The 25,149-nt window shown below is 37.0% G+C and overlaps 2 protein-coding genes across 2 annotated transcripts; one reads left to right on the top strand and one right to left on the bottom strand.

Annotated features, from left to right (window-relative positions):
- Positions 1-3,585: 3,585 nt before the first annotated feature.
- Positions 3,586-14,751, bottom strand: LOC103721191 (protein HEAT INTOLERANT 4-like). The gene is made up of 14 exons (XM_008811284.4): positions 14,401-14,751; positions 13,927-13,965; positions 13,723-13,776; positions 13,578-13,641; positions 13,061-13,119; positions 11,783-11,907; positions 11,612-11,671; positions 9,871-9,929; positions 5,876-5,949; positions 5,028-5,066; positions 4,778-4,840; positions 4,488-4,535; positions 4,247-4,375; positions 3,586-4,070 (listed from the first exon to the last, which is right to left on the bottom strand). The coding sequence occupies exons 1-14, from the start codon at positions 14,599-14,601 to the stop codon at positions 4,023-4,025; spliced, it is 1,062 nt and encodes a 353-aa protein (XP_008809506.2). The 5' UTR covers positions 14,602-14,751; the 3' UTR covers positions 3,586-4,022.
- A 6,682-nt stretch (positions 14,752-21,433) lies between these two features.
- LOC103721201 (ethylene-responsive transcription factor LEP-like) lies at positions 21,434-22,184 on the top strand. The gene has a single exon (XM_008811306.4). The coding sequence runs from the start codon at positions 21,481-21,483 to the stop codon at positions 21,910-21,912; it is 432 nt and encodes a 143-aa protein (XP_008809528.2). The 5' UTR covers positions 21,434-21,480; the 3' UTR covers positions 21,913-22,184.
- Positions 22,185-25,149: the final 2,965 nt, after the last annotated feature.

The raw sequence follows: 25,149 nt of genomic DNA, 5'->3' as shown, positions 1-25,149 counted from the left end.
AGCCCAGTCATTTTAGACTGATTAATCTTAGTACTACCCTCTACAAGGTAGTAGTGAAGGTCATGGTGGGCAGGATGAAGCTGTTGTCGCCCAGACTCATCAGCCAGAAATAGAGAACGTTGTGGGGAGCCGGAGCATTACCTACAATGTCCAGATTGCCTAGAAAATGATGTGAGATCTGCAGCGTGCCTTGAGACAGCAAAGCTACATGGCAGTGAAGCTGGATATGAAAAAAGCTTCTGATAGAGTCCGCTGGGGCTTCCTCAAGTTCGCATTGAAGAGCTTTGGATTTTACATAACCTGGATAGCCTGAGTGCTTGGTTTTGTGCAGAGGTCATCCTTCTCCATCCTGATCAATGAGATGTCGTCGCCTTTTTTCCGCTCCACCATGGGGCTTCATCAAGGTTGACCCTTATCTCTTTGCCTATTTATTATATGCGCTGATGTGTTATCTCATGCACTGTAGGCAGCATGTCGGGAGCTGAAGATGGACGCCTACGTGTCAGCCCTTGGTGCTTGACCTATCTCTCATTTTTTGTTTGCAGACGACTGTCTCCCCCTTGTTAGGGCGAGGATAAGGGACACAGATATGTCTTGGAGGACTACTGTGAGGCATCAGGTTAGAGGGTGAGCCTTCACAGGTCTACCATCTACTGCAGTCCGAAGACAGAGTTGCGGGTGAAGCAGGCTATTAGGAGGCTCCTTGACATAAGAGAGCAGGAGGGGCTGTGAAGTTATCTGGGAGACTGTGGGCGTTGAAGTGCCTCGGCATGGTGCAGCGCATCCAAGAGCGGCTAGAGAGTCGGAGAGCAACCTCATAATTCATGATGGGGAGACTGACGCTGGTGAGATCGATCTTGAGCTCCATGTCGGTCTATCTCATGTCCAACACAATCGTGCTGAAGACTATGTTGATGAGGATTGAGCGGCTTCTCTGAAACTTTCTGTGGGGCTCATATGGCGGTGATCATGGATTGTATCTGTTGGTGTGGGAGACGGTCTGCCTGCCGACTTATAAAGGAGGGTTGGGTGTTTAATCTCTTCTTATGAAGAGAGAGGGGCTGATTGCACGGTATGCGACAAGACTGGTACTAGAGGTGCAGTGCTTCTAAAGTTAAGTGATGACTACCCACTATGGACCGGTGACGGCGGGCAAGGTAGCTCAGAATGGCCGAAGGTGCTCCTTCCATTGGCAGGAGATCAGTAGGTATGTGCCCACTGTCTTGGCTAACACTAGGTTGTTGATTGGTGATGGGTGCGATGTTGATGTGATGGAGGACCCTTAGGTGGATACTCTTTTGGTGAGGCTCTGGCCGACTATAGTCAACGTTGAGGATGTGGTCAGGGCTATGGGTTTGCGATCCTCTCTGCCTGGAGGGGGTGCTGTGGGATGCCAGCCAGATCGGCCATCTATTTGGTGAGCACCTCATGGAGAGAGTCCGGTCGCTGCCAATTCCGGAGAGTGCTAGTCTGGATGTGAGGGCTTAGTGCACGTTCTTCAGCCCTAGAATTAAAGTGAGAGATATCTTATGCCTCTTTTGGAGTGAGCAACACCCGAGGTAGGTCTGCGCCTGGATTTGGAGGCTCGGTCTTCACCCAAGGATTGCCATGTTCCTCTAGAAGGTGGTTTGGAGTCGGTTGCCGACGAGATCTGTGCCCAGCGGGCGGAAACTGGGCATCCAACCGCAGTGCCTTGAGTGCCAAATGGAGGAGATCGTGGACCACGCTCTATTTCAGTGCGAGTGAAAGAGAGGCTCATCGATATCTCGTCGGATGCTTAGTGCTAGTCAAGCTCCTTCACTCAGACGCTCGACGGTGGGCTGCAGCCCTTTAGACCCGGTATGTGGCCATTGGGGCGACTTATACTGCTTAACATATTTGGCTGGCCAAGAATGCTTGGACTTTTGGAGAGAGTAACTCTACATTTAGATTCATCGTAGAGCGGGCCCGTGCACAAGCAACAGAGATCACTCATGTAGGGATAGGCCTTTGATAGCTTAGGATATTTAGAGCTCTACATCTGCTCTTGTAGCGCTATGGACGGTATTTTTCACCTGAGAGCCCCCATCTCCAAGTTTTCTTAAAGTCAGCTTTGATGAATGCATGCTAGATGGTGGCATGAGGGGTGGTGCAGGTTTCGTGATTAGAGGTCTGGACTCCGGGATAATTGTTACCGATGGGTGTTAGATTTTTGACATCTATGTTCCTAGGGCAAAGCTGAGGGCTGCTTGAGCTGATCTGTGTCAAGTCCGGCATGTTCTGCGGGCCAGCGCTGTCCTGCTCGATGGTGACTCAACTACGGTGGTCGGCTAGATCTAGAGCTGTACTGGCAACATAAGTGGTTGTCACCCATTGCTCCGAGATATTCGGGCTCCGGTAGATGGAGATGTTGCCTTCTAGGCCAAACATGTCTATAGAGAGGCCAACGGAGTTGTGGATTGGGTGGCGCCATATGTGGCTGACCACTCTGGAAGAGCTCTTTGGGTTGATGAGAAAGAGCTGCCTAAAGCACTTTCAAACTTGTTATCTTTTGACTTTTTTAAATATATTCACACTAGAAATGTATAAGCCATCATTTTAGCCACACAAAAAAAAAAAAAAACTCAGCCCAGAGCTTAAGAGCTCCAACTACACTAACTCCTTCATGTAACCATTCACATGAATCCGGATCGAGCCAGATACGAGGAGTTCGATAAGGGTATATTAGAAGTTTTCAAAATGTTTAGGACTCACATGGTCACAAGCAAACCTATTAAACAAATATGGATGGAAGGGTTAAATTGCAACAAAAATTAAATTGAGAGATCTAATTAAAAGTTTTTAAAGAAGAGAGGCTAGCTGTGCAAATGGCTAAAAGTTGAGATGGCAAACTATAATTTTCCTTTTTTTCTATCCACTAGTGCAAAAAAAAAAAGAAGAAAAAAACTCATATTTACAGTATGCCCTAAATGCTGCCTCCACAAAATGTCATAAACTACCATGCAAACTAGAAGAGATAAAATTATCGTAAGTCTGGATTAAACACCATCATGTCTTAAAAGAGACTGGGAGGGACTACTCACAATGCATACAAACCCCAACTGCATCTAAACCCAGACCTCCAGACACACCAAGCCACTTCTCGCAGACCTGAGAATTTACATAAACAGGTGTTGATGGAAGGGCCATTGCACTTCGATATCGAACCTCACCCACACCTACACCTTGCCACGTGGCAAGGGCCACACTAAGGTCTCATGGTGCCCCACCCCTACTTCAGCTTGCCTCTTGGCTCTCTCTCACACACAAACACAAGAAAGAAAACTCTTGGCCTCAAGAATAAAAGAGAAGCATCGCCTCTGGCTGACCTTCATGCAGGAAATGAATTCTTTTTCCTTCACAAATCGATTCAAACCGAGCATTTGCTCGCTTCTCGCAAGGAGAGTTGAAAATTCAGATTTTCGTACAATTGCATAAGATTTATTTGGTATAGGGGCATCCATCAGAGTGGTTGAGACATCTATCACAGACTAAATGCAACAAAACTACCAGCAGTAAAGGATGCACCGGATAGAGAATTGTCTTAAGCCAAAGGCTGCCAACAGATAGAAGGATTAAAAAGTCGTTGCCAAATTTATTGGCTTAAACAATTTTGCAAAAATCTTTGGAAATGCCTTGCAACATCTTTAGGAAATTCTAAATAAATTACAGGCTCTTTGTCAGCATGTATCTAAAACCATCACCTCCCTCCCACTTCTTTACCTGATCCACCTTAGGCTAGAAAAGAAATAAAAAAAAATGTTTATGACTATCAAGATAGAAGGGTGATCAGGGATTAATCTCGCCCACTAGCACTATCAGAAGAAGAAAAAATAAACTAAAGCTATTGCTGCAGATTCTTGATATAATTGAAGGTAAAAAGGACACTCTTCCCACCTCAGAAATCAAAAATGCTTCCAATCTCTTCTGGGCAGAAGCCACAAGCAGGCCGGTCAAAAGTGAGATTCCAAGATATGATGAAAAGCAGCAAAAGAGAGATCCCATTACATCACAAAGTGAGCTTTTCCATAATACCTATTTATGTATGGTACCTGCATAACAACACCAGTGACAAACCCAAAGTCATAAGAGAGATAATCAGGTAGGCCAGGATATGAAAATTATCAGGGGAAAAACCTATATACGAGTCCTCAGAATAAGAATAATTGCAGGCCCCACTGAGTGCACATGACACGCCTGTGCAAGCACAAATACAATCAGCACATACCTTCACCTTGCTTATATCAGGTGTCTCTGGTGTTTGTACAGGGTAAAACTTATAAAATCGCATGTTCTCGAATGCAGCTCTTGTCTCAGGATCCATATCTTCAATGGCTTTTTTTCTTGCTTCCTTCGCCTGCAGATACATGAACTGAACTTTTAATGCCCTCTCCAAGAACATTATCGTCAAATGCTGGCTGACTAGAATCCATGCAATAAAGAAATATGAACACTTTTGATCCGCTTACTTGTCGTTGTGCTCTCTTTCGTTCTCTAACCTGCTCCTTTACATATTCCTGACAAAGCGGATTGCATAAGTAAATGATATCAGAAAGCAGTCAACTCTCCTTTAACTTAGTACAGAATTCTGTGAAAGTGGCATGAAGGGTTACAGGTATCATCCAACATATCCTGACCACCATGGTTACAGGTATCATCCAACATACCTTGACTGCCGCCAGGTGGCACATCAAATAAAGCAGACATGAATATGCATTAGAGAGAGAGAGAGAGAGAGAGTTTATGTTTGTCGAAATACCTTGAAGGCATCTTTCTGATCATTTGGTAATGCCTCCTCCTGGACAAGTTCATCAGTGAATTCCTGGATATCATATCATAAAAGCACTGATTCAGATGAACAGGACAACTCAATTAGCAACAAAAAGGAAATAGGGTCTTCATTTTTTAGGGCTATTCAGATTAATAAGGGTCAATTGCAATGGTAGTTAAGGATAAAAATACAAGATGGTGCGAATCAAAATAGCAGGCAAGAATTGATGTCTAAATACCTCAATATCATCCAATTCCCAGTCAAAATCACAGACAACCTACACAAGCAAATCGTCAAGCATCAAAACAATGAGGATACCATCAAAAGTAAATTTAAGTAATCAATGCTTTTAGTAGAACATAAACTGATTCTTGAGCATAAGAAGAATCTTGCTGGAGAAGCACTTTTGCTTCCTATACCAGTACGTGCATATAACTGTATATGAGGAACATAGTTAAGACTTAAGATTATTAACTATAGCGCACTTGCACCTGGCTACCAAATATAGGGCAATTTAACTAAATTCTAAATTTTAAAAAGATTCACAAATAATTTGCTGTTAATTTTTGGAAAATGGTTATTGTCAGCAAACGGCTGTGCTGCCAAAATGATAAAGCTGAAGAGTTTTTTTAGGACTGAAGGTTTTTTTTTAAGAGGGGGGCGAGCAAGAAAGCGAGAGAGAGAGAGAGAGAGAGAGAGAGAGAGAGAGAGAGAGATTAGGATAACTGGGCAGGAAGATTAGCCGTCAATCCTAACAATAACAGGCCTACAATTAGTAAGAGTGTGCCAAGGTTGGGCATAAAGAAATCTAACTAGGGGTATTATGTAAATTGCAAAGTTGAGCAATATTTCCGCTGTTATATAGTGTTAAGAGTTTGCAAATTAGGTTGTCAATCCCAATAGGATACAAAATTCTTGCTGAATGAGGTTAATTTCAAATATTATAAACATTTAAGTTCATTTGCACTAAGGAAAAAAATTGGGATGAAAACTAATGGCAAGGGAAAAAAGTTAGATCACAATCATGCAAATGAAGAACTAGTCATCAGCCAATCATAACCATATTTACTGTTAAAATTAGCTTACCGGTGGTTCTAATGGAAACATGATATTAACAACAGTGTCATCTTCATCTTCATCAGCTTTCAAAGGTTGAAAATCTGTCAGAAAATTATGCAGAGTTCATGAGAACTTACATTAGCAGCTATGTAAATGAAAACAAATTACAGATCATAAAGCTCATCTTCTGTTGATGCTTAAAATATCTTTCAAAACAAATATTCAGCAATGTATCAAAAAAAAAATTATCAGCAAACAAGAATGAAACCACCAGTTAAAAAAAAAAAAAAAAAATCTTCTTAAATAGATTAAATACGAGTAAGCGCTAAGCAGTGATCAACAAGCTCTCCACTTGAAGTAATTCCCTAAACAAATCTTAGGATTCTTTTCCATTCAACACCATGGACTAAAGAAAGAGAAACATCACAACTCAAGGCTTCAAATGTGTTTAGGACTAATGAACAACCCGAATATTTGTTCACTGTAGCATGCAGATGTAGAATAAATAATGACAATGAAACCTGATAATGCTGTCAGAAAACAAGGCAAGCACCGTGAGTATGCATGACAACCCAGGTGGCAATTTACAAGCTTTAAATCAACATAAGCTAAATTAACATAAGCAATCAAAAGAATGTAGTTAACATAAGCAATCAAAAGAATGTAGTTAACAAAAGCAAATTACTATTTATCACAGCAAACAACCTAATGACCCCATCAATGGCTCCATAAAATTATCAATATGGTTTATTTAGATTGGTTTAGGACTAATTTCATACAATGAGCCTCTTTATATGATGACTATCTACCAAATCTAAACATTTGAACTTATCTAACCTACAAATGCAGGTCAAATAGCTTTTAATTTGGCCATGGCTTCTTGCTCCAACTAGATAAAAAGTTTGGGACCTAGTAACCAACGATCCTGACCTACTTGTTAGGACATGAAATGAGACTAGGAGCAAGCCAGACAAATTGTAATGATAAACCATTGACACATTGGGCCAACATGACACGGTAAATCTAAGACAGGACAGGAGCTAAAGAGAAATGACAGTCCAGGATAAGCATATGGAAAAATCAACTCACATACAGCACGCAAATTTGGTGGAAAGCAACTTTTTATGGCAGGGTGATGAAAGCAAGGTCTTTCAAATCATCGGCTATAGGCCATCTTTGTAACCAATACTAGGATGAGCCAAGACCTTGGTTTATCTATGCTGAGATGGAAGCCAGGGAGATTATGGGTGCAAAAGACGTATTGGAAATCTTAACTGATAATAGGAACTAAGCTAATTGGCCAATATCACAATATTAAGATTGACAATTGTTTCCGGGCTTTGATTCTGATATTTATTTAGCTAAGATAGTAAAAGTTAGGAAAATATCAGACAATATAAGATATTGCATAGGCTGGTATTTTGAATTATATTATTTTGTATCAGCCAACATAGTAAGAGCTCAGTTTTTACATATATCATATTCATGGGTGCCCTATATTGATACAAACCAATATCAAGACGAAAACCTCAGTATAAAGATTCAACAAGATAGCATTATAGTTCAAATTGATAGTATAGAAAGCTAAGAACACTTAATTTCATCACAATGCTAAATTAACAAGAAAAAGATAAGAAAATTAAAGACACTTTTACTATTTCAACCAGAGTAGGATGGACAGAACTAAAATGCACTATTGAAATGTTACATGACTTTGAGCATTATGGAGATACAATTGCAACGTAAGTCGCACAGCTGGATAATGTTTTGACAAATAAATATTGCATACACGCATGTATAGGAAAAATTTAGGATGTGGCTGCAGAAGTATAGCATAGAATGGATAGTTGGGAGAACGAAAATAGCAAATTGGAGTTTTCAAGTAGCATAAGTTAGCGCTATAGTCATAACTTTGGTTCGGGAATAAAAAAAACTAGAATTCACTACCAAAGACCTAGATGATGAAGGCAATTCAAGCTCTAGTTGAATGGCCTATAAAGAGTGTAGAGAGACAAAGAAACACATATATCTATGACAGTGAATTTACTAGAACAAACAAAACTCAACATGACAAAATCTTGATATACGTAGGTGTGAATAAAGTATCATTATTTATATAGCTAATAATAGAATATAGAATATTAAGTATCACACATAATGACCAGATAGGATGATTAATATGAAATGGTAAAAGATTAAGAATTGGGTATTGATATCTAGGCTATAACTACAAATTAGTAGAAATTTGGGAGTGTGTATAGATTGCATAATAGCGACTATGAAGTTGATATTAATATACAGGATCTAGAATACAAAATATATATATATATAATAGTGATATAGGTTTGTGTATGAAAACCATTTGATTTTACAATAACAAAGCACAAGATAAGAAAAGAAAAAAGTTTGGTTTTTCATTTCATTAGACAAAGATTCTTACAAAGTATTTTGACACTAGAGGAAAGTAGACTTCCAGTCATTATGTAATTCTTCAGACTCCTATTTAACTTGTCACAAATGATATCAAAATTAAACTAGATGTCAAATTGTTATTTTGTGTTTGGACAACTCAAAAATGGTCATGCTGAGTTGACCATCAAACCAGCTTATTGTAAGATGCGTAGAGCAAGAGACTCACCAGCACTAACCCTAGGTCCTCCATCCAAGTTCCTCCATCATGATCCATCCTTCTCACCCACTTGCCCTCTCTCCTTGACCTCATTCCCAACCTTGCCTGTCTAACCAGTCTACCTACCTCACCTTTTACCCCTAACACCCAGCCCCTAGCTAATACTGTTTCACCCCACTCTATCCCTACCCCAACCTCTACCCCATTTCACTCCCCTCCTATCCGTATCCTCTGCCTGGCTCTGTTCCAAAGAAGTCATTCATGGCCCTGGAAGTTCTTAAAGGAAGATTCTTAGTGCATATATGTTGTTTTCCTTAAACAAGACTGGCCAAGAATACCTAACTGAAATGCCCAATTCAGAATTTTTTTAACAGAACACTAGGTCGCTTTTGAAGCCTTGGTTTAAGTTATCACAGGTTCCACCATAGCCAGTCAAAGGATTGGCTCAAACTTCAATTGTTTGCCGTTGACCAATGTCCTTAGATGACATTATGATATATGTAGGTTTAGAAATAATATTAGACAATCTACAAACAAAAATCTCAATCACTTGGCTCAGTTTTCAACAACTTAACAAAAAGCGCAAATATAACTCTTGGGCATGTATAAAGTCCAATGAAATGATATCTTCTTAAGATGTTTCCATTATTCTTAAATAACACTACACTTCATCAATGATTCTAGTATACATGTAGCCATATGAATTTTCTTAATCAATTTAGCATTGGCCATTTTCGTTAAATTCTCAAAATGTTATACTACGGTCTTGAAGTTGTATATAGGAAACCCTTTCCATAAAAAAAGGCGATACTTAAAATAGGCATCATATTTAATTACAGCTACCTGAACATGACCTTACTTTTAAGTTTGTTTTCAGATATTTAAAGAGTATTAGTTAGTAAATTCTCCTTTCAAATATACTGCTTATCTAATTTCCCACCATCTATTAGAATTTAAATTGAATAATTGAGCAAGAAATCATAGCCTACATGCTTCAACAAGTTATAAATTCATGATCAACTTCAAAGCAGTCCGATCCTTGCATGACATTTCATCAACCAGCAAATTTCCACCTCAAAGACAAACAGATATTTTGGACAGTGAGATATATAACTATGAGAAATGGTTTCAGAAAACTCATTTATGGTTGATCTTGATGAAACAAGACCCATGAAAAAAAAAAACTGTGGGGATACTTTTATATTCAACACAACTTTCTTGCATTCAAAATCAGGGAACAAAAGCTCCAATCACATATCACATACATCTACTAAAAAAGATGTTGGGCAAAGAAAATTATTGCAAAATAAATTAATCAATGTATAAATTTGAAATGGGCTGCAACAACTCTTTGCGCAAAATAGGAAAAAAATAAAAGGTCAATAAAACTCACAAGGAAGGCAATAGTCATATTGTTTGACGCGCTCGATTTTCAGATGTTTTAAAGCAGATCTGCATGAGAATATCCAATTTATATAATCATAATTTAAGATGTGATATCGTTTTATAAGATCAAAACATCTACAGTAGAGAAGTGACCAAAAAAAAAGTTTGTTTCCTCCAGCAAAATTATAACATTAAAAAACAAAAAAGAAAAGGAAAAATATCAAACAGAGATACATGAGATATTTAGTGTCCCGCTGTAACAAGAATCACAAAGATCTAAATTTCTAATGCCAATCAAACCATAATTTCATAATTCATACATACATTGAGCTCTCAGAAGAAAAATGTTGAATAAAATGCAGGCAGGCTACAACTCCAAAGACATAAAAGAAAATAACCAATATGAAAAAAATAAATCAAAGAACTTTTTAACTACACAAGCACTCAATATGTCCACATCCAATCAGGCATACATAGAACTGAAACGCATATATTCAAATGAACATTTTAAATAGCTCTCCTAACTGATAAGCCACAAGTAACTAAATTCCATCTGACTGATAATGGACACAAGGTTTCAGAATCCCATTATAAAGGCATCAATATCAAAGGAAGAAAATAAAAACACATGATCTGGCATACTTAAGAGGATTGTTGTCCAATGCAACAGCTGAATCACACAAGCAAGTATTTGTAATAAATAATAGTACATCTATGATAAACAGCTACAAATGCAGGGGAAGTAACATCTTAATGGAATAGCTGACAGGCAAAGAATGTAAGGGAATGAAAGAAAAGGCAAGAAAAACTGATCATGCATGTGCAACTAAAAGTATAAACTACTTCAGTTTGATGCATAATAGGAAAGAGAAAACTATATAGGGGAAGAATTCAATCAATCAAAATCTAGAACCATCAAGTAATATGTAGTGACAACCTGAACTGCAGCAAAGCACCATCAAAATAACAGCAGAAATGTATAAGAGAAGTCACATAAGCCCTGCATGCTTATAGATTTCTTAGTTGTATGCACAAGTTTACTTCTAATGCAGCAAAATAGAAGTTTCAATTTTTTTTAGAACTTGAATTGAATTGGATCAAAATATTTTTAAGTAAAAAGTTAAGATTCAAGTTGATAGGTAACAACTTTTGACATCTATAATTTATCATACAGTTAGCATAAAAGAGCAATATTCTCTTATATAATTCTGAAATAACCACTATTGTTGGTATATGTATCACCAAACAAGGTACAAAATCAAGTCCAAGGGTGTGATTGCATTTAAATGCATGCATGCAATTGTTTGACATAGAATAAGAAGCAATAGCAACACATTTGTACTAAAAAAGTAGTAGTATGGTCTTGTATGTCAATAAATCCATATGCCACTACAAATGAAGCATGTATATTAACAAAAAGTTATCCATAGGCCACTACAAGAACTACGTTGATGTTAGCTTTTAAACGCTTTAAACTGTCAATATGTTGGATATTAATTTCCTGACATGAACCCTTGTTAGCAAGATGCCTAGATCCAAGGAGGTTAGCAAGAGCACCAAAGACTACTGCTTTGTTATTTGGCATTCATCACTTGAAGAAATAAATATTAAATGATTATAAAAAACAGAAACATAATTTACATGGTACAGAAACATGGGATAATCTCATTTAATTATACCATGAAAGGAAAATATTGTGCAACAAAAGCCATATAAAAATAAAAACCTAAAAATACATGTAGTTGTACCTTCTTTGGGTGCAGGCCAAGGTAAATATTTGAGTCTTCAATCTATCAACCTGACTATGCCTGTGAAAGAAGAGAAAACCTAAATTAAGCAACACAATCTTCCATAGAGAATTCTGTATAATCCTATTTGAAGTTTCAAGATCGTAAATATGAAGCATGAACAGAAGGTACCGGTCTTCTAGGGGAATGTATGGAACCCATGCCATTTTCATTGCCTTCATTGGTATTATTTCTTCCGTCTCCCTTTGAACAGATTTTATACCAATCTTATCTGATGGTGGAATAGGAGAAATCACCTGCTCAAGATTACCTTAATGAGAAAGAATGAACAAGCCAATCAACAATCATAACTGCACCATTCATATGAACAAACAATCCTTAAAATGTTTTGATGTGATAAACTGAAATTTGTTTAAAACATAAAATAGCAGCTCTGTACCAGCACACACTGTAAAAAATTGCATCACATGTTATTTATTAGAGACAGAATAACAAGAGATGTCATGTTCCACAATATCTCGAAACACATATGATGCTATATTGGATGTTCGGAAAGGATAGAGATAAAATCCATAAGTTAGGCAACACTGAAATTGTACTAGTCCATGATTCTCATATACATTCATTCATATGTATACAAATACCGTATAATTAGAATACTTAAAGGAAATTATTGTGGATGCACATCTAATTTAATATATTAGTCCCAAAAATAAATATCCTTATTCAAATAATACTAATGCGGGAGGCTTCTTCTGCACGGTAATGTCTCTACAAAGCCACCTTAACAAAACCCGTCTTACAAATCCTCATCAGTTATCTTCAGCTGCTTGCGAACCCTGCTCTCTCACTCTCCCTCATGTCATGATAAAACCATCCCTTGAAAACCATATCAACTCATATGCGAGCTAGCCTACTTTATCTCTTCTTTGACATGACAACTGCCAGGCCAAGCACTTCCCAGGCCCCTCTGTGGCATGCAGTTGTTTTGCAGACCCATGCCATAACTACATTACTTTAGAGCAGGCTCTAGACTCAGTATCTTCAGATAAGCATGTTTTGAAACAACTTGGACTGAGAAAATACTAATGAATAGAATTCGCAGCCTGACACATTTGATATCAGGCCAACCAATGTTTTAAATTTGCATATGTTGTGGTCCCACATGAAGATAAAGCACTTGATGATTGCAACATGCATTACTTACATCACTTACAACTGTATTTACTATAAATTAAAAAATCTGCACGGCCCACAAAGAACACATGTATGTTTCACATGTAACCTCTCTCACCTCCCTATATATTAGTTAGATGGATGGATCATCATGATTCAGATCATATATTTGGCCATGTGCTTCAACTAGCAACAGAATACACCAAAGTCTAACCAAAAGAAAGTTCAAAAAATTAAGTTCATGTGTGAGAAAATAGAATATGAATTACTTACAGCTACCACAATGGGGATAAGTACAATTTTCTGTTCATTCTTTACATCCAACAGCTGAGCTGCAAGAAGGAAAAAGGGTCAAATAAATTATATTAATATAGACAGTGATCTTGAATAAGCTTGACAAGCAATTAAGCATAAATATGCTAAATACAATATTCACTATACTGAAAACTCTAAAAAAATAAAAAAATGAAAAAAGGGAAGGAAGCACAACAGAGGAGTTTTTGCATACAAATGCAAGCTCAAAATCTTCATGCTCATAAGCACAAATTAAATGCAGAGCACAGATTCCAAGACCACAAATTAAATGCAGAGCAGTTCCAAGACCACATGAAAAATGAAGAGGGTAAGTTTACACACAGTCATGGTTGAAGATTATATGATGCAACTAACATAAATTCAAAGGCTATGGTTACATATTGATAACAATGTAGCATCCAGTCACTAGTAATTTTAAGAAGCATGAAGTTGAATAAGGTGAATGTACAGGACACAAGTTAGACAAACAGCTTACGTTCAGTGCATCCGAACAGGTAGACCTTCTTTCCACAAAGTTCTCCTCCCTCCTCAAAAGCTTTCTGTTCATCACAAAATAGAATTAAGAACAGTGAACAGAAAAAAAAATCAAAACTAAAAAAAAGGAAATCCCTTAATCATACCTCCAAATTTGAAAAATTCCAGTTGATCTCGCGAATTTTGTCCATGTTTTCCCACTGTCATCAACAAACGTACCAAGGTTCACAACAACTCAGGATAACAAAAGAGAACAAATATTATCAAGCATGGTACTTGGCGCCTATTTACACAGCAGCTTCCATAAGTTGTCTTATGATATATAATAAAAGTTTGATCTTGAAACAGACCTCGGTTCCAACAGGAAAGGCAGCTTGCCATAAATCCTCCTGCACAACAATAGCAACTATTTAGCCCAAGAAAGCCCAACAAAAGCAAGCATAAAATGCTGAAACAATTTGTGAAAATTACATGAAATAACACCATCTAGAGAGAAATTTAGGTCATAAGACAAACATAAGAAATTTAGCATCAAAGTAGAAGAATCCGAGAAGTAGATGTTGAAATAAAGTGTGTGACCTCAGCAATGATGCAGTTGTCAACACATACATCCCACAATAGAAATGCAATTTGAACAAAATCCAACAGAATAACGCCCGCATCCACATGAACGAATCCCAAATAATCCAAATCACAGAGCCAATCAACACCAAATCCAACAAATTTCCAATGATCGCCCCCTTAAGAACCCAACAAATTCCCCAAAGTCGCACGAAAACAAGAAACAGACGACAGAAAAAATAGGCCTCAAGAAGGACCCTCACCAGATTCCTCTTCTCGGGGAAGAACTCGGGCTCCGTCTTGGGGGCCTTGATCCGCTTCCCTCTGGTGGAGGCCTTGGACTCCTTGGGGAGCTCGTTCGACGACTTGCTGCTGCCGCCGCTGCTGCCGCCCTCTTCTTCCCTCTTCGCCTCCACCGCAGCCGTCTCAGCCTTAGCCGCCGCCGCCTTCCTCTTCCTCCTCATCTCCGATCAAAAGAATCAGGACTTGGATTGGGTTTAGGGGTGCAGAGAAGCAAGCGAAGGATCGAGAGACCGAGAGAGAGAGTGATATATATATATATATATATATAGAGAGAGAGAGAGAGAGAGAGAGAGAGAGAGAGAGATCTGTGCGTAGAGAGAACGCGGTCGCAATCCAAATTTGAAGAGGAGAGAGAATGGAGAGCCAATTTATATAGTCCAATTGATAGGTCAAACGGGCGTGAGGGAGGGTTTAGGGATCGGATTGATTGAAAGCCCAGCCGTCCGATATTTTATGATGTGATTTTGGTCGTCTGATCTGTTGGGGGGTGGGAAGGTGCTTCGCGTTGCGACCAGCCACGTGGCTCTTTTAGGAAATTTGAAGCTGTGGGTCGGCACGCCGATAAATGTAAGTGGGGAAACCTCAATAGCTCTTGAAGGTTCTGCGGACCGGGATCAAGTTGAACCGAATGGACCGGTCGACCCGGTCCGGTTTTCTTGCAAATGGTCCTAATATAAGCTAAGGTGCAGGGCCATTATAATGGATATCCTGCATAAATCAAATCTTGGTTGCATAGATGGCTGTTGCCTTAAATACATGCTTGTGTACATTAAACTCAGTTTTTTTAAAAGAAATACATTTAGCTCGGTTATAAATGCACAATTGTAGATTATTTAGGTATCTAGATGAGGAAGTTGAAACAGATGAAACAGGGGTGCCAGTAGCCAAACATGTGAAAAGAAGATTTTATTGCCACTATTATGTCGGATGTGATAACCTTATCTAATCTTGACTATTAAATTTGTGCCCTTTTATAATGTTATGGTCAACTACATTGCCTCTTTACTTAGAATCCTTATATATCATGTGTATTGAATCTAATATTTCACTTATACCCCTTTTAAAATGCAATACACAACATATTTTCAATAAATTCTGCTTTTGCTAAGAAAATAATAATTCAGGGATAATTTTTAATTACTATTTTTCAGAGAAAAATCTAAAAACTAGATCATGTTTACAAGTAGTGTGACTATATTTGAATAATACTATAGTTTTGAACCTTGACCTCCTGGAGAGACGAGTTCTTAATTGAGAGGTGCAACCAATTGAGCTAACAATTAGCAACAAAGTATGGGTCACATGAAAAATGCAAAGCTATAAACTTTTTAATGAGATAGTTGGTAAGAACTTTTTATGCTATCATTTATCAATGATGTTTCATATTTGTGCCTTCTAAAATATCTCATAAGCATATTTTTTTATAAGAACTTTACAATGGCGTATTGAGAATTAAACTTTATTGAGCCAAATATTTTGTTTTTTTCGAATGCTACAAATCTAAGGAAAGTCATGGAACCGACTCAATTTCCTGAGTGATAATCATGTTGATCAATAGAGAACACTTGGTTAGCATAGATAATTTATAGGGGTAAATATCCATATTCTATGGATATCTTGCTCATTATGAGAGGATGGATCATGGCTAAACATGATAAGGTCCAATAGATGGGTTCATAGATTGAGCATGGATGTCATTACAGCAACTCTTGAAATTTGAATCAATATACATATAAGACAAGTGCTACAAGATGACAATGTTAAGATAGATATTTAGTAAATTATAAACAGATGTTTTAACTAAGTCAACAAATTACATGTACAAGTTGCAAAAATGACAACTAAAAACTAGAGAATGGCAAATATGGTACAAGCATATGCAATTTTATTCTTGTGCAAATTGATGACATGCCACCTAATATTCTAAATGAAAAAACAACTTTCACAAGCACATATTCTTGTCGAAGGTATGCATGTGAATAGATGTTAAAAAACAATACGTAAAATGATTAACGAACTCAACCTTAAATAGCTAGAATCACGGTCAATTGTCTTTGTTTATTTAAACCAGCCTATGAATCTTGGGATTCTAGGTGCATTAAGAATCCATTGTTTTTTGAGTTTAGATTGTACCATGCTTTAGGCTACTGAGATTAATTTAATCTTTTATAAAAATCCATAGATAGTGCATCAATTGTTAAGGTTAATAGAATGCCAAGCTTTTAACAGGCAATCATACTAAATAATAGCTATGTTGTGCTAGCATCTAATATTAAAATTTATGCTAAATTAGCATTTGACATGTGCAGCAGATGTTTCAAAGGAATGTGATGTCGAATGAAGAAAAAAACATTAGATCAATCCATAAATATGGGTGGGAAGAAAGAGAAAGAGAGATAGTATATAATTGATGGATTTATGCAAGAATGTGAAAAATAAATCTTTTCTATCATAGGCATGAGGCATGGATTTTAAAAGGCTGCAGACAAACTAGCAAATAGACGTGTGCAATGTTCTTTCAATAAAAATATATGATAATTAAAAATATATAAATTATAGTTCATTTTTAGTTGAAATAAATGTGTGAATAACAAAAAAATAATAGAAATATGAAATCAAATATGGATACAAGGTTAAAGAAAATAAACTAGAACAAAAATAAAATATATAACATAAAATATAAAATATAAATAAAATAAAATATAAAACAAGAGGAGAAATGGATCGCATGCAAAATATACCAAAGAATGTAAACAAAATAAGTATGACAAATTGAGTTGAACAAAAAAGAAAATAGTAATATAAAAGAAACTTAAAATAAAAATTATAAGAATACAAACCTATATAGGAAAAGTAAAAAATAAAACAATTCAAAAATTACAAAAATAAATTAAACAAAATACTAGAAAATAAAGTATAGAATCAGATGTGGAACTAAAAAATGAATATAAAACAAAAATTAAGAATAACATAAATGAATCAAAAACATAAAATCATGCTAAATAGAAATACAATAACGTAAACTAAAAATATCAAGTAATTGATATAATAATCAAAAAAATGAAAAATTGATATACTTAGAGGATAAATGATAACTTGGAAATACGAAAGAAAATATAGAAGTATGATTGACAAAATAAATTAGAATAAAATTTTATAAGAAAAGAAAGAAATATCAATATACATGACAAGAGAATAAAAATGGATCAATTAGTAAATAATATAAAAAAGAACCAAGCAAATATTAAAAAAACATAAATAAATAAAATTAAAACTTAAAATAAAATTTATAAAAAATAGCCTAGAGTTGAAAAACAAAAAACAATGAAAATAAAAATAAATAAAGATCCAACAATAAAAGTATAAATAAAAGTAAAATGAAGATACATCCGTCAGCCACTTTGAGATTAGTGCAGACAGAAGAACATTAGAGTTTGGAGCACTTTAAGATTCGTATGGTATATGATCCAATGGTGGATTCATGCGAAGGAAGGTAGAGCTTGTTGTAGGGGGCTGGGGGTGGAGAGGAGGAGATTGTGCATGGGATAGAGAGAAGAGGAAGAGGCCGAAGAGAGAGCAGCATTGCTGAGAGGTGAGGGAAAGCTATTGAGGAAGGGAGAAAGAGGGGAGTTGCAGATATACGAAGGAGAAAAGGCTAAAGAGAGCGAGACTCTCCTGATCCTCACCAATTATTTTTCTTGCACTGAGATCTAACCTCACAATAAATTAATTTTGTTCTGATGATAAACCCTTGCAGCTCTTTGACATAATTTGGTAGAATTATATCGATAACCATCTTCTCCATGATTTACTTGGATTGAAAAGCACTTCTAGTAAGAATTCATGGTTACTGGAATCACTTTTTTTTTTGGTTGAAAAAAGCACTTTCAGTAACCTCGAATTCTAACTAAGACACATATATCCAAGCTCATGCTGCTTCAATCTGATTTCAGCTAAGGTTTTCCTAGACATCAGAGTGCGTTTATTATCCCATAATGCACCATATCAAAACAAAAAAAATGAAGAAAAAAATCATCCTGGTTTCTTTGTACCATCTTCTTCCAATCTAAATGCAATCTAAAATAGCTGTGATAGGTAGAACAATGATTATTCAGGCATAAGCTAGGTTTTTATTAGACGTGTGTTTTACTGATATATGAAACCTTGACAGCTATAGAATTGATGCGAGATAACAAAAATCATCATTCACACTTCATGCATGATTTCATAACGGATATCATCATCATCTAATAAGAAGAACAAAGCGGTCATAATAATGCTGTGGCTTTTGTCAGACAATTACACTAAAACTTAATATCCCATTATGGATTGACCTCTATTTGATTTAATCTTTGGCGATATTAATCGATCCAGCCAATTAATGATACCCGGGCACGACTGCACTATCAAAGTTATCGGTAGCAATTCTCCATAGCCACAATCAGATGGCCAAATGGAGATGAACGTGTGCATCTCTTGATATATTCTTAAAATGATGGCTCTAGAACCACTGCCCAAAGTCGGAACGGACGGCACAAAATGACAGTTTTGCTAGAAAAATCCCAAGAGGAACAAAAGATAAGGTGTCGACAAAACCTAGTGAGTGATACCTTTCCCAAATGCAATTAGAGTGGGCTGCCATGGACTTATAAAGGTGACTATATATTAATCCTGAAAGCATTTATCAGTACAACTTATGCGTTGGAGTTGTCTTCTTTGTAATGCGCTCTTATCGGAGCTTAACTCAGCAAATAAACCTCTTTGGCCAGCTTCACAACATCCTTCCTCAGGTAAAGGGAAGGGTGCCCCCCACTTCTCAAAAGGAGTTCTAAATTCTAGTGGTTGTTGGTGGCCCCCTATAACTCTAACAACACAACAAGCGTTGGGATCACCACTCTGGCAGATAGTTTCCCCATACTCTGACAGCCAGTAGGTTTCAAACAGGAGGGACATGGGACTTGCTGGACTTAGGGCTCTCACTAAGAAAAAGGCTCCATTAACTATAACGCATGGGAGTTGATGCATGTCTTCTCTCTTTTTTTTGGAACTTTGAAGCATATGTAGTGGACCATTGGGTGGCCCATGCATGTAATCTCACTAGAGAGTTCAAGTCCCCTATATGGTTTGGACAGTAAAGCTACTAACTTGTGTATTTCGTATGGGTGCCACCTGCCATGGATCAAGGAATATTTTCTTCGGTACATCAGCGGAGCAAAGCTGGATTACAACTATAGATTCCATAGTCGTCATCTGCATTTAGAAGAACTTAGGGCAAAGGGTGGATAGGATCGCCTGCTCTCATGATGAAATGGCCATCCAATCAGCAACTTGATTTCCTTCACAGCATATGTTCGTCGCCTTGAAGGCTGACACCCTTGTCTTCCATGCACGAATGTCCTGCAATGGAGAGGAAAGCTTCAACTTGTTAACTGTTACTGTGGAGGAATTGCCCTCGACCAATATCTGTTGGGCGCGCAGCACAATAGTTCACTGCATGATCGAAGAATATTAGCGCTAGCTTGCTGCTGAGTATAAGCAAATCCAGGAAAAGTTTTGTTCTGTGAGTTCTCTTGCAATATGTCTGAAGTACTGTCTTGCAACAAGGTCTCAAGGAGGTCATATGAAACAGTTCAGATTTCTTTGATCAATTATTGTTTTTAAGATAACAAAAAGAGCAAGCTATAGTTACAGTAAATCATTTTATACAGGGAGTGATTCAGGGTGTGAATCACTAAGAATCACGAAGACCATGCCATGTTTTCGAAACTTAATGACAACATTCAAAGAAATGATACCCCCAACTTTTTCTTTCTTTATGCGTGTTATCTCATCTGCCGTCGTTATCGCATAACATTTTCTAACTAGAGAATAATAATTAGGAGGTCATTGTCTGAAAAAGAATCTAACACACGAGATGCATGTTTGAGTACCTGATGGATGATAACTAAGATTGTACAGTATTTTGATACATGGTTAATAAAAAAATACAAGATTATTATGTTTACGTACGTACTTCGAATGAACATCTGATGTGCAGAGAAATATCAATTAATTAATATACTAATGCTGGAAAAACATCAAAATGGGCGCATATGATCCCTTTCCCAAAGGATAAACCAACTACAATTGTTACTTTGTATGTCAACTGGAATCAAGATGTGTCACCGATGCGCATGGATTCTCTCAAAGGAAGTAATTTGATGATGCTGCCTTGGTTTCCCTGAAATTCTCTCCTATTCAACAAGAGATGCATGCCAATTATGCGATATATATATGATCTTTTTGGGAAAAGAGATATATGGAATTAGTTATAATTAAGTGTACTTATTCATGGGCATGCATGCACACATGCATGAACTCTATATGTACATTATGCCGAGCGTATTCAAGTGCACTTAATTCGTATCAGTCTGCACACGTGTGTCATCATTTGGTGTTCAAGGGAGGGAGAGAGAGAGAATGGGGTGGCAAGTCCCAAGGTGTCATGGATTCATGGTAAGCAGGGATTTGCGGAAAATGCCCATCACAGTCTAATCATGTCGAGGAAAACAAGGGAAAAAGATAACCCATGACCAACCATTTGAGGAGCAAATTCGAACACCACCACCATTTCTTAATCCCATGGTGGGCTATACCCTCACCTGCCCAACTCAGCCTTTTTCAAAGAAGGAAGAAGAAGGAAAAAAAAAAAACTTGCAACCTTTCTAGATCACTATCCACCTGTGCCACCCAAGGGCCAAGACCATCATTCCAACATTTTTCACTAAGAAACACCTCGAACCACCTAAAGTAGCCACATCTAACACTTCATGAAAAGCCTATAACCTTTGGAAATGTTACAAATACCCATTCTTCTGATGAAATTTACTCTAAAGTACTCGAATGCCAGATTTTATAATACCAACCAATTCCTCTTCCAGTCTTCCACCTACATATATATATATATTAGTTAGAGAGAAACCCTACCTTCCACCATCCAGTCCATCCTTCAACTCTAATTCCCTGGTGATCAACTTTAAGTTCCTTCACAGCCACTGGACATGGCAGACCTCCCTCAAGTGATCCTTCACCGCAACCGCAGACGGCGTTCTCGAGCATCCACCGAGTACCTTGGGGTCCGCCGTAGGCCATGGGGGCGCTACGCCGCTGAGATCCGGAACCCTTACACCAAGGAGAGGCACTGGCTCGGAACATTCGACACTGCAGAAGAGGCTGCGCTCGCCTATGACCTCTCCTCCATAGCCTTCAGTGGGCTAGCTCGAGCTCGTACCAACTTCTACTATCCTTTCTTCGCTCCTCCCTCACCTCCTCCTCCCCCGCCGCCCCCACCTCCATCACCTCTGCCTGAGGAGAGGGATGATTGCTATTTCGAGTCAGGTTTCACTGAGGATGATGATTCCATGACCATCGCAGCCATCTTACAAAGCTTTCGCCACTCGAGTGCTCTTTCTTCCTCTTCTCTTCTTTATTAGAAAAAAAAACTATGTGCTCTTTCTTTCATAGAAGGGACGGATGTAGCTTTTATTCTTAAGAAGGATGAGAAATGGGAGACGCGTGATATTAGGACGATTAGTGTCCAGCATATAAATGGTTAGATTTTTGGGGCAAGGTCAATGTTGTGATGTCCTGGTAGTATCATCATTGACCACTCATGAGTTAGCGTAGTGTGTGGATCTTTAAATATCAAAATACATCTAGTTTGTAATATATCCTAGTTCTGAAAATAAGCACACTTTCAACTTGGTATGAAAGACATAATGAATTGAGTGTTAGTTATTATTTGTGTACTTTAACTTCCCAATCATGGTACTTAATTAGGCCTTCTGATCTCATAAGCATCTATTCCTCAAATCACATCCAATGATCATCACATTTTTCTTAAAAAGAAAAAAAGATCACTACAAATTTGATCTCATGTTCCCAATCAAAAAAAAAAAAAAAGTTCTTCCTAGTATGATCTAATACTCTCCAATTTACTGCAACTGCGTCATTCTGTAGTCATAGGCATTGCCAATTATCAGCATGAAGGTTCATCACTAAGTGACTAGTCAAAAACCAGAAGAACTTCGGAGTTTCTTCCAAGAAAAAAATAGAAACTAAAATGCCAAGTAACTTAATATTGGAATTTTTTACACCAGAAGAAAGAAAAAAATTGAAGTGTTAATTAACTGCTCGAATAGAAACCTGGACTTGAATCACCAGAATGGGAAGCAATCATATGTATCCATAGGAGGCTTAGAAACATGCAATAATTTGCTCACCACCATGAAGGCATGGGATTTGTCGCTACTCTATTTTCTGTATGCTAACTTGATATCCCAGTGTCCGGCGGGTGTGGGGTTGGAGGGTGGTTTGGACAAAAGGGAAACACCAGCTTTTAGGTAGTTCAATTTAATGGTTTTAGACATGGATAGGTTTTAGGTTATGTCCTCTTTAACATGTCATTTCATGTCCTTACTTAAAGTGTTTTTACTATTGTGATAACCTCTTCTCATCATTCCACAAAAAAGAAAAAAATAAAAAAAAAAGAGAGCTGCTTCTCGTTTTGTCTGGTTTTGTGTTTTTAGTGTTTCTAAGAGGAAATACTGCCATCCTCAACAACAAACAATAGATGTGACTTATGTAATGGAGAAAGTATTGATGGTTGTGTTTTCAGGCAATTATCTGGCGTTATATATTTGTTTGGCACTAACTGCTCTGTATCATATTAGTAGATACGTACCTAAAGAGAAATTAAGATAAACATTAAGTACAAGGTAGTTCATATGTCTATCCATTGATCATGTAGTAGCTAGGACTCATTCACAAAATATCATGGTTCATCATGTGCATTTAAGCTGTAATAATTAATAGCATACACTGGAGTCTATGGGAGTTATGGATCTCAGGAACTTCAGAAGAAAATATTGATGATTGCAATGTTCTAATAACATCCTCAACCACACCTGCACCTCCACCTTTTATTCTGCAAGTGTATTCCTGTGTGTTCCTTTCTATCCTTTCAATTTTCAGATGAAATCCTTTATCTCCTTTATTTTATGTAGTAATTCTTATAGATTCTTGAGCACCAGTCATAGTCTCTTAAGAGATCGAGCTTAAAGATCAAATTAAGAATGTAAAACAGAAAATGCAACCAATAAGCATTACACCAAATAAGATGTGGATAATATGAGAAAATCTTAATTGAAGCAAAATACAGGGTGCAAATGATGGTTTGTATTCATTAATCTGTGCTCCTTGAAAGTGGACTTGAATATTGTTGATTGACTGTAGCTACTTTTCGATTATTTTGGTTTCAAGATTACATAAAGCACACCTACTTCAAAGCCGGTTAGCTCACTTAGGATTAGTCGGTAGACAAATTCATATGTGCCCAAGGGACACATTATGTTGAAGTTATGATTTTGGCATGACTTGATTATGTAACAACTATGCAATCATATCCCCATCTGAACTTCTCTCCGTAGTTAATATGTGTATAAGAATCATCATTTTTTTCTTTATGTTTTCCAATTTGTTCTTCAAATTTTTAGAATAATCCTAAGGTTTAAGAGGATATCAATATATTTATCTTTCTACCTGTTTATTTATTAGAATATACGTACAAGTGAGAAATGGCAGATGGCAATATTTGAAAACAAAATATGAGGACTAATTGAACAAGTAATTCCCATGGATGATGGATGCTACTACCCTAAGGTTATCTATGATTGAATTTAGACGGTCATTAATACCATATTGTCATGAAAAGGCCACAGAAGCGAGAATAAGTATCCTGCTGCTATCTCAAAACAAGGGGACTGCTCAGGCTTTAATGATACCTCATATGCATTTCATCTAGTAATAGTGCTGGCTTGATATGAATCATGATACTCTACATCAAGTAATTATTCGGCATACATGTTCATTCAGAAATTTCATACATATATAATAGGAACAAGCCTTATTTTATTGGTTAGGTATATGGATTTTAACTAGCTTGGGTGAGTTAACTTAATGATAATAGGTATATGGCATTTTATGATCATGCTAAAGTTGTGTTTAAACTTAATGAGCATGCTGCTGATATATGTTGTCACTATTTTGTTGTTTGATCGATGATTGAGATAACCTCGATCTTGATCTTGTTGTCTGTGGTGTTGCCTATAAAATGTTTGTTTCACGGCGGTTCATGATACATGAGCTTATAATTTATGAAGCTCAATTCCACCCTCAATGGGACTGTTGTCATGATTTTGGAACTTATACCTTTAGAGACTGATATTTGATAAAAATTTGAAGCAACACATCACAAAAATCACTGAAACTATTTAAATTTGGCGACAATTGCATCTAGATTTTGGAATGAAATATTTAAGTTCCTTGGTGAATGCAAGCACTGCAAGAACATCTCTAATCAAATGATGCAAACTTTTTCTTCCTGCAAAAATGCACCAACCAAAAGTTGAATTGCCAATTACCAATTTATATTATAAACAGAAAAATCCAATACGAGCTGGACGTTTAATAAAAGATAGGGAATGGTGACTTACAGGAAAAATTAAGAGAGTGGGCTTCTAGCTTAGGCTTATGGAGGCAACCAAATTCTACTATATTATTGCAAACGATATAAAAATTAGTTGTTAAATATAATGTTTGTATTTATTTTGTACGTGAGCAAGCAAATATGGGCTACTATTCAATCTTCGACTAAATCTATTATGTACGTG

This window comes from Phoenix dactylifera, unplaced genomic scaffold (assembly GCF_009389715.1).
Source record: "Phoenix dactylifera cultivar Barhee BC4 unplaced genomic scaffold, palm_55x_up_171113_PBpolish2nd_filt_p 000190F, whole genome shotgun sequence".
NCBI classification, from domain to species: Eukaryota; Viridiplantae; Streptophyta; class Magnoliopsida; order Arecales; family Arecaceae; genus Phoenix; species Phoenix dactylifera.
This window is presented reverse-complemented; position numbering and strand designations above follow the sequence as displayed.